The 10399-nt window shown below is 40.6% G+C and overlaps 3 protein-coding genes across 6 annotated transcripts in view; 2 read left to right on the top strand and 1 right to left on the bottom strand.

Moving 5' to 3' along the window:
* The first annotated feature begins 278 nt into the window (after positions 1–278).
* Positions 279–1121, top strand: LOC122983696 (sarcolipin). The gene has a single exon (XM_044353687.1). It carries the CDS (start codon positions 406–408, stop codon positions 499–501), a length of 96 nt encoding a protein of 31 aa, XP_044209622.1. The 5' UTR covers positions 279–405; the 3' UTR covers positions 502–1121.
* On the bottom strand, positions 622–7183 carry kbtbd3 (kelch repeat and BTB (POZ) domain containing 3). Its single transcript, XM_044353686.1, has 10 exons — positions 6638–7183; positions 5981–6266; positions 5726–5891; positions 4784–4966; positions 4072–4245; positions 3676–3966; positions 3323–3565; positions 2950–3240; positions 2644–2793; positions 622–2234 (listed from the first exon to the last, which is right to left on the bottom strand). The coding sequence occupies exons 2-10, from the start codon at positions 6253–6255 to the stop codon at positions 2112–2114; spliced, it is 1896 nt and encodes a 631-aa protein (XP_044209621.1). The 5' UTR covers positions 6256–6266; positions 6638–7183; the 3' UTR covers positions 622–2111.
* Positions 7184–8861: 1678 nt separating this feature from the next.
* The window catches only part of fam168a (family with sequence similarity 168 member A), a 32581-nt gene continuing 31043 nt past the window's right edge, over positions 8862–10399 (top strand). For all 4 annotated transcript variants that reach the window (XM_044354327.1, XM_044354326.1, XM_044354325.1 and 1 more), the window contains exon 1: positions 8862–9114. The gene's annotated coding sequence lies outside the window, so the exon portion shown is untranslated. The remainder of the gene's footprint in view (positions 9115–10399) is intronic.

Genomic DNA, 10399 nt, shown 5'->3' with positions numbered 1-10399 from the left:
GAGTACTTTGTATCCTGAAAAAGTGTGTTTGTGCATGTGTACGTGTCATGTCCCATGTGTATATGTGAGGAAATATTGTGGCCCCAGCTCCCTGTTGAGTCACAGTAACTGTGAACAGATATAGCGACCCGACTGAGAAATGACTGATCCCTCTAATCTATGATAATAGAGGCAACATACATGCACATACAAACACAGCACATAGGCCACTGACACATACACACATGCATACTATATTGTAGTATTCCTTTCCTCTCTCCACTCCTGCTCACTTTTAGGTCTTGGACCGAGGGGCCACACTTCTCTACAAACAGCCGACACATCAGCAACCTTCTTCCCTGGCAGCAGCTCCCTCTGCTCCTCGCTCGCCTAGTCTCTCCAGTCCTCTCCGTCTGGGATTCAGCCATGGACCGCTCGGCGCAGGAGCTGTTCCTCAACTTCATGATCGTCTTAATCACCGTGCTGCTGATGTGGCTGCTGGTGAAAAGTTATCAGGACTGAACCATGGGGCAAAAGCAGCCCTCTTGTCTCGTGGCTCTAGAGAGGCGGAGGAGATGGAGGGAAATGTGTGGAGGGGAGCCAGTTTGGTTACTGTAGGACTAATTCTGATTTTTGTGTTTACACCTCTTCATTCTTTTAGTTTATGGTTACCACTCCGGTCCAGAGTTGCAGTAATAGTATAATATTTAAACCATGACAAACTAGTCTTGGATTCGTATTTGTCTTCTGAGATATTTTTAAATGTGGCCTTGACTTTCTGGCAAGAGCCGAAGGGGAAATCACAGAAGAGATAAAAGGGTGAATAAAAATATGGAAAATGAGTAAGGGATTCAAGTTTTAGGCTTTCATTATGCAAACTCTTCAAGTGACTGCTAGAGAACGCTGTAATGTCACTTATATTAGAAGTATATAGCCCATTTTTCTGTGTCAATCATGTAACATCTGATACACTGAACCACTGTCCATACTGTTGTTTCTCAGTCTCTAAGGTATATTGTTCTGTATTTTTCTAAAGTGTCAAAATGTCACAAATTTACTGATAGAACAGGACATCAACACAAATGACAAAGCATTATGTTTATGTTCATTTCTTGCCATAATACAGACTTTCATTTGTCTGATTCTTTTTTCTGTTTCACAGCACAAATATATTCTGCATTCATGATTTACACCATGACATCCATCCTCATGGTTTCTGCGTTATTTTACTTGTTAATAGACTGAAGCTACAGCGTGTGTTTCTCTGTGATGCAAGTACAAGACAAGATAAAGTTGCACATTTCCACTTTTCAACAGAACTGAATATGCTACAGAAAGAGATCCATCATCTGGTCACATACAGGGTTGTTGTGTGTATCATGAGAGGAAAAACAGGGCATGCATGGATACATGACAGTCTGAAACAGAATAAAGGCAAGTAGCTTAAAGTGAGAATCCACCCAGATAATTCACACAGTATTGCCATGAAATTCTTTTAGTTTAATCCAGTTTTACATAGTGTATATGAGCAGCTCTCCTTCAGCTAAAAAAGAACTTAAGATGAGAAAATCTGAGAAGATTTAAGGCTGAATTCTTTCTGAAAGCTGCGTAAAGGGAGCCTCAAAAGCAAATTCTTCTTGTCTATATTTTTGCTGTAAAAGAGCTGATACATTTAAAGATATGGTGAATTGTTCTTTTGAGTGGATTCTCTATTTTAAACATATGTATCAGACAAAAAATATTCAGGTACTAAAATAGGATTTCTAAAATAGTCTTCTGCTCAACAGGGTTCCTCCATGGGAGGGACCAAATTTCGATTGACACATGATGACACAAAGATATTATGACAGCAGGTGCTTCACAAATACAAATTTAAAGATCAGATCTTTAAATAAAAAAATAAATCATTTGGCTCAGGTGGTCTCATGTAATGGTGATCTGTGAGGGGAGATGTGGTGTTAGTGACAAACTTGGATTACATTTTCTCTGGAGGTGTTCAGCGCAGCTGTCCGTCATGCACGGGGGTTTGAAAGCCAAGGGAGGCTCATAGGTGCATGCTTACATCCGTGATGCAGGAAGCACACATGTTCATCCACTCACATGTGTTCACGTTGATGTCTGTCTGCTGTGTATCATGCTGTGTCACCCCACGGGTCTCTGTGTTTGTTGAAGCTGATGAGCTGGCAGTGGAACTCAGTGAGCGCTCTGGGCATGGGCGCCACTTCCTCCCATTGACTCCTGCCACTGTGGTACACCTGCACAGGTAACAAGAAAACACAGATAGTGGGTTGTAATTAATAGCTTGACACATTGAGCTGTAACGTGCAGGCCCTCCAGACCCCATTAAATTCTTTATTGTAAAGATGATATATGAAATATTTGTATACAATATATAAGATATACAGTGCACACAGATATTCTAAAATTTTCTTAATCAAAAAACACTTTTCATTTGGGGGTCTCCATGGTGGCATGGACACAATTGAAGGAATAATTTGTCATTTTATAACTGTAGTTTGGACCATTTTGCATTGCATATCTTGTTTGCAACTGAATAATTTTGAATCCACTGTAAAATGTCAACTGATCGATTCAACCAGGCCTCTTGAAAGTTAATAAATTAGTTAATACGTTCGTTTCAATGGATAAAGTTTTCTCTTTTACCTGAACTTCATCGGTGATCTCGTCAGGGGAATAGTCTCCACCTAGGATGTAGATTCTGTCTCTCATACCCAGTGCTCCAGCATTGAACCCTGCACACTCAAACGACCCCTCACCCTTCCACACACAGGTTTCTGGACAAAAACTGTAGACCTGTATGGAAAACAAAGGCCAGAGAACAAGATGACACACCTTATAGTTGCAGATGATAAACTGATACATCCTACTCAGTATCCTATCCATACATTACATAATTTACTCACTCATTGATTAATGAATTAAGTCATTAGTGCTCATCTGATGGCTCACCTTATAAGTGGACAAGTCGCAGAGGTGCAGTGTATTATGAATTGACACCGCTTTGACCAGTGTAGCATGGAAGAACTGGCCGAACTCTGCCACAAGGCGGCTCCACTGGTCCTGCTGGGCATCATAGCTATAGAAGCAGTCCAGTGAGGGGTTGAAAGAGTCTGTGATCTCCACCTCTGATCCCAGCGTATAGATAATGCTGCCACAAGCACTGGCCTCAGGGTAGAAGATGGCATTGGGCAGCGGGCTGACTGAGCACCAGCTCTGGGACAGAGGGTTATAATACTCCACCTAAACATAAGATAGAGAAGAGCAGAGTTTGTCCTGCACATGGAAAAATTTACACCAACATACGCTGTTTGTTTGTTTGTACCTCTAGCAGAGTGGGAGCACCGCCTCTGGATCCTTTGGTCCGTCCCCCAATGACATAAACTCGGTCCAGGCAGGTCACAGCAGTGTGCATGGTTCGGGGTTTCAGCATTGGTGGTGCAGGTGTGCAGGTTAGAGTCACAGGACAGAAGCACCAAACCTCATCTGTAGCATCGTGGAACGGCTCGGCAACATGTAGACGTATTGCCCGGCAACAGTTTCCCCGGCAACCACCTGTGACAAACATCTTGGACAGTAGAGAAGATGATGAAATGTTTCAAACTGAAAGCAAGAGCATGATGAAAACATACATATTTATATGAGCTCTGATTCCAGGATCTCTATCCCAAAACGTACCTTCTCAGCATAGCCAGTCAGGTAGGAGCCTGGCGGGTCTGGCATCGTGGCTGTCCCCTCTCCATTCCCCATCCCTAGCTCTTTCCACTTGTCTGTTTCTAGACAGTAGCAGAAGGTGTGGCAGATCTCTCCGTTCTCCTCCGTCTTGTGGATATAAATGTAGCTCTGTGTGGTGGCGGGCCTGGCGTCAGTTAGCAGGCCACTGTACTGACTCTGTGTGCTCTGAGCCTCAGACAGCAGGGCGAGACAGGACTCATCGTTGCAGAGCAGAGAGTCTGAGTCACGCAGAGTCTGAAAGAGAAAGTTGGGGATGGAGGATAAGACAAGTGCAGCAGTATGAAAGTGTATGTGTCTTTGTGTACCTGTGTGTATATAGTACATTCAATGTGTGCATACTTTTAGTGTGGGCACAGGTAGATGGTGGAGTCTGGTTAGAGATAACAGTTGTGGTAGCAACTTCTGTCTTCCAGGAAGATCATGGCGTATCCATTTCAGAAGTGACATCACCACGGCCTCCTCCCTGGGCACGTTTAGGGAGTCTGACCTTAGGCATGCCTCCAACACGTTCATCTATAAGGAGCAATTGAAATGATGAACACTGAGCAGGTACTTTTAGCCGTTCATTCAGGCTTTTTGATGTAAGTGGGGTGATGATAAGCTTATTTGTCATAAAAGAAGTTTGTTTTCTATCCACAAATTTGCTGGAATAATTAATTCAAAACATTTTTATGAATGCAAATATGCATTTAACTACATCACAATAATTAATGAGATGTATTATTATGTACTGTGTGTTCGGAAGTAATGCAGAGGGCAGCTTTTGTCTGCTCTAGAACATTACATGCTACAAATCAAATCAAACGGAGATGAATCTTAAGTTACTATTTAGCAGCTTTGAAACTTGATTTTAGAATTGCCATGTGAATCAGTGAAATTAAGCAAAAACAGGTGTAACTGATAGCTGATAGATAGAATGCATTCTCCACAAACATAGTATACTGTATAGTCAGGGTAGAAATTAATTAAAGGACTAATGGAGACTGTTTAGTAGATCAATCTCCTCAATTTTTTGTTCATACAAACAATCCTGTGTGGCCTCAACTATCACCTGCATTTCCAGGAAGTCCTGGGTTTCGGAAAGGTCATTGAAGTTCTCAACCACAAACGTATTGGCATTTTGGAGGAGTGAGGTGGATCCGTAGGCCTCAGCGACGGACAGGAGGGACAGGCAGTTGCAGAGATCCATTGTTCCTATCAGGAAGTCACTGCACGCTCTGGACAGGACCGACACCTGAGGTAACCACAGCAACAAGGAAAACAGAGTGAAATAACCCACGTCAAAAACAGAGTACATATACTGTATAAAACTTTGCAATTTACAGATAATTTAATTCTGCACATTAAATATCAAAAACTTTTAACACATAGAAACACAAATATTGTATTAATGACCTTAAAATCCTTTATATTTGATGCCCTTACAGCTTTATCACAAACTAGGCCGAATTTTATGTAAGTAAAGCTTCTGTATAGTAAACTCAAACTCACAAATTGTTGTTTATTTTTACTTTATATCACAATTTTAATCAGAGATGTGGGCAGCAATTCAGAGGTGTAAAAACTTTTTTTTAAACTAACACCAGGTAAAGAGATACAAGTTATGATACAAGCTGGAACAAGAGGAAGAAAACACAATCACGCACACGATATAACGGCACAGTCTGGTCCAAGAATTTATTCAGATGTTTTGACCAACAATAACCAAGAAAATCCTTTGTCAAGGATGACATCATGAAACATCAGAATACATTTTCAGAGCAGAATATGCTGCTTTATGTGTTTTGTCCTCTTATTTAAGGTTTTTTTTCTTTAAAGCAGTCTCTCTGCAACTGCTGTCTCATGTTTTATGAGGGTGTAACCAGTTCAAGGACATCATTTTCTCCCAGAGGAGGTGATATCGTCCATTTTGTCTTCACTATTTAAAACTAATGCATGCTTAAGAGGAAGAAAGAATGAGATATTCTGTGGGTGCTAATGGTCGTATTTCTACCTGTAAAAAGGAGGCAAGCTGAAACAGCATGTCCACATTTCCATCCGTGATGAGAATCTCACCAGAGTAGGCAAAGTCCAGGAAGGAACTCACCGCCGCTGGACTCTGGTTACCCAGTGTTACCGAACATTCATCACGCTCTCGCATATCCACCTGAAACATGGCCCTAAACGTAGAGCAGTTACACAGCAGTGTTATTTAATGTTAATTACATAGAGAGAGATCATTCTAAGGGAGAGACAGATAAATCGATACCTGAAGAAATCACTGCATGCTGCAAGGACACAGCGGTGGCAGGGAAAGCTGTGTTCCTGGACTTTTATGGTAAAGTCAAACAGCAACCCGTGCTCCCTGAACGATCTGAGCACGCCCAGCAGCTGAAGTCCGTGTGACTCAGACACCCGCAATTGGGTACGGTTTTCTGGGACCCCGTTGCATTCTGGACTACTGCCAGTTTTACTGCTGGGAGGGCTGCTGCAGAGGCTATGGGTGTTGGTGATACAGGAGGATGGCTCTTGAAGTTCATCCATCTTGCCAAATTCTGACAATATTAGAAAAAAGCAAAGGTTAAAATGCATTTTTAAAGAACATTGTATGTCTGAGCCTGTCTTCAAGTTTAAGGAGACAAAGATCAAGTTGAGTAGAGATAACAAAATGAAATACATGGATAAAAACTTTAACATATAGTGACATTTAAATGTGTGAAATATCCATAGACTGCTACTGAGAAAGGTTTATGGACACAGCTTAGTTTGTGTCTAGCACATGTTAGCATACAAATATTCCAAATGAAAACATACTATACCTTAGATAGCGTCTCACTGTCAAAAGTCAAACATATAGGCTATAAGTAACAAGAACACAAGTGAAATACACCAGTAGCTAGTGTGAAGCAGGAGAAGCTCTACTTACAGTGTCAGCACCCTGGACAGCTCTCTGTCTCATGCCATCCTAACTTCCGGACGCGTGAAATCACGCGAGGTCTCGGACAGACTTTTGTTTTTTTGCGGTCACACTTGTCACTAACTTCATCTTTGCTGAAAGCACGCTGTTAATCATATATATATATATTTTTTTTTAAATAATAATGCGATTTTGATCTTGTTTAAAACCCTCGAGATGTGGGTGCGTGTATGCGGCTCTTTGTTTGCGGTCAGTGGGGCGCAATGACTGCTGGGAACTGTAGTTCTATCTAATTGGTTGGCTTACAGGCATCAAGTCTTGGCTAAAACTCGGTGACAGGGAGCTCAGTTCATGTTTAAAGTCATGTGTGGTTATAGGATTAACCGTTATCAGTTCACAAATACTAGAAGCTACTAGTAAACCCTTTGTCTCTGGGTTTGCTGGCTGGGACTGTTTATGTGCTCTGCAGATAGATTCGTTTACTTTTCTTTTTTCTTTCTTTTTTTTTTTTTTTTTTTTTTTTTAATTTTTAACCAATAGTACTTCCAATTTTACCTGAAATACTAGAACCGAATCAGAATCAGAAACAGGTTTATTGCCAAGTAGGTTTGCACATACAAGGAATTTGTCTTGGTGTTGTTGTGGTGCATAACAGTCAAAAATATATGCAAAATTAAATAATTCCAAATAATGTAAAATGAGAAAGAAAGAAATTTACAATAAAAATATTTAAAAGTATTCTAAGTGAGAAGAGCTGCTACAGGCTTAAATTTTGAAGAATTGAATTGAAGAGAAAGAAATGAAATGTATAAAATATTGACCAGGAATGTGCAAATGTACATATTGTGTAAACAGTATATGCAGTGTGCAATTAATAATAGTGCAACTGAACTAAATTCAGCAATCATGCTACATGGATTTGATATTAAATTAACAAAAATAATGAGTCATATTTGTTCATATTTCTCACATTATTTTAATATTTAAACAAAATATTATATAATGTTTTATCATTAATGCTAAGGTGAAATTCACGTCATAGCACAAAAGACTGAGACTAAGAAGGGGAAAAAAATCTAAATATATCTAAATAAAATTAAATAAGAAATTGAATAAATTGCATTCAAGCAAAAACGATATTCAGTATATACATGTACATGTACATGTACAAATAATTGTACAATTCTTACCTATACAGACTGGTCTCCAATTAACATCTTCCCCAACATCTACCCGTGTATGTTCCTTGCTAAACTTTGTGCACTTTAGTGTCACATTTTTTAATGTATTTTGTGTTTTAAGTATGTTTAATGTCCTTTAATGTTTTCTCATTTTTAATGTTTTAATTATGTGTACAGCACCTTGCGTTACAACTACTGTATGAAATGTGCTATAATAAACAAATAAACTTAAACTTAGTATATACTGTATATACGTATGTACATAAGGCTGCCTATTGGATGCAATGCAATTCTTCACCAATGGGTGGCGCTGTCTTGCTGTAAAGCTAAATTTGTGGTTGTGGTTATGCATGAGGCAAAAGGCACTGAATCTGAATTAGTGAACTTACAGCCATGCTGCAGTACTGTTTAACCACCACAGTGCTGCTGACCAAATAACACACTTTCCTGTCTGGAAATGTTGATTACAAAGATATATAACTACAGGCTTGTAGACACACTATTACAGTACTACTACCACACTGTACGTGTATGTGTGTGTGACTTCTTTTTAATACCGATAGTAATGTGTTACGCCATACTGATCGATACAGGTCATTTTGTCATCAGCACAAAAACCCTGGAGTCAATCATGGATAAAGCGCACACACCAAAAAAAAGAACAAAGAACCAACAGTGTTATTATACAACAGCATATCAAATCTTTCTTCATGTACAGCATTTCCATCAGTAGAATAACCTAATAGTCGATTAGCACTGACCTTTAAAAATCAAATGCTCCATTATTGACTGAATGAGAGTATGCAAACACCAGGAATGAGTGTAATCCCGCTCATAAACTGGTTTATATGTATATAAGGTTGTTATATGTAAAGCAAGTTATTATGTTTAAGCTTTTATATTAAAGATTCTCCACTGTTTGTTGTCGGTGGGTCATGCCCCCCCCCCCCCCCCCCCCCCCCACACACACACACACACACACACTGCCCCCCCTGCCCCCCCTCCTCTCTCCTTGCATCCCTGCATCCCTCCCTCTCTCTCCCTCCCGGCAGTGCATCCCCATCCCCCACACGGTGGCCGTCTCTCTGGGTGAAAGCTGTCTTCCCAGCGCCACTGGCCCGACAAAACGTTGTTGTAGCAGAGCCAGTCCGCACCGACACACGGGACAACCGACCAGAGCACGTACACACATCCATATATATACACACACACACACACACACACACACATACACACACATCCACACACACAGAGAGAGAGAGAGACACGGGAGGAAACCTTTTGTTGTTCGACCGAGTGGCACTGGTAAGTCTCGTCTGCTGTTTATTATTAAGAGGGGCAAGAATGTCCATGTGTAGACTTGCTAGTTGTTCTTTTCTGTCTTTCTTTTTCCTCCGTATCCCTTCAATTTACCTCCGCGGTGGCTACTGTTGGGGGAACTAGCGGCTAAAGCTAAACGAGCTAGCTTAAAATAGCGGAATCTGATACTAGTTAGTTGTCGTATCGGTGTGGCTTTCTAACGTTAGTGGCTGTAAAAAAAAATAGCCCTTGTTGTCCTGGTTTTTAGTCTGACTTGACCCACGGCGAGTGTTTTTCCACAGTCATTTGCTAATCTTGCCCCAGCTAGCTCGCTAATTAGCACTTTTAAGCAGCGTGTGCCGAGGGGATGCAGGGGATGCTACAGGCGGGTTAGCGGTTGTCTTTTTCAGGCTAGCAGGCGAGCTAAGCTAACGTTAGTATTACGTGACCCGCACAGATTCCTGCACGGGGTGCTTCGGACTGGGAGAATATAGCCATGCTAACGGTGGCTAATCTGACGATAATTGGCAAGATGGCATCTCGGAGTTGTTATCTAGAAAACGGTGGATTTTCAAAATGGTGTCTTAAGCTTGTTTGAGTGTGACCATTTTTGTCCAACCCTGGCTGTTTTGGCGTTGCTTGCTATCTCCGGAATGCAGTGCACTGCCAGTGCATGCCACACTCTGATGGATATAACTACATATTAAACCAATGATGTGGTTGTAAATTTAAATGCTTGCAAATCCTCCAGGATGCCGCCACCGTTATGAGCAAAACATTTGGATTTCGGGGAAAGGACACGTTTGTTTTTAACTGAGTTTTGTTCTGAATCCGTGGTGTTGTTGAGACACATTTTCAGCCCAACATGAGGAGAAACGTCTATTCTGCGTATGAAAATGTTTGCACACTGACTTTAAGTGGTTTACATTTACTACAGCAATGCACGGCACTTATTCCTAGGTTTATAACAAACAGTTTCACTTGAGGTTCAGTTTTTCAGGGACATGAGGACCCCCATCTACTGCCAGAATAGTATTATTATTAGTATTATCTGTATTTAATGCTGAATACAGATTTGTCTTGGTGTGTAGGATTAGAAAGTAGGGCTGCAAACGAATGATTTTCATGATCAATTTTTCGATTTGTTGATTATCATTCAGTCTACAAATAGTTAGAAATTAATGTAAAATACCCACAGTAACCTTTTCAGATCACTTGCTTTGTTAGACCAACTGTCCTCAAACCCAAAGATAGTTCAATTTACTGTCTCATAAAATCGAGAAAAACAGAA

The sequence above is a fragment of the Thunnus albacares genome, chromosome 6, assembly GCF_914725855.1.
Source record: "Thunnus albacares chromosome 6, fThuAlb1.1, whole genome shotgun sequence".
Lineage (NCBI taxonomy): Eukaryota > Metazoa > Chordata > Actinopteri > Scombriformes > Scombridae > Thunnus > Thunnus albacares.
The sequence above is the reverse complement of the archived record's forward strand: the minus strand, read 5'-3'. Positions and strand labels throughout refer to the sequence as shown.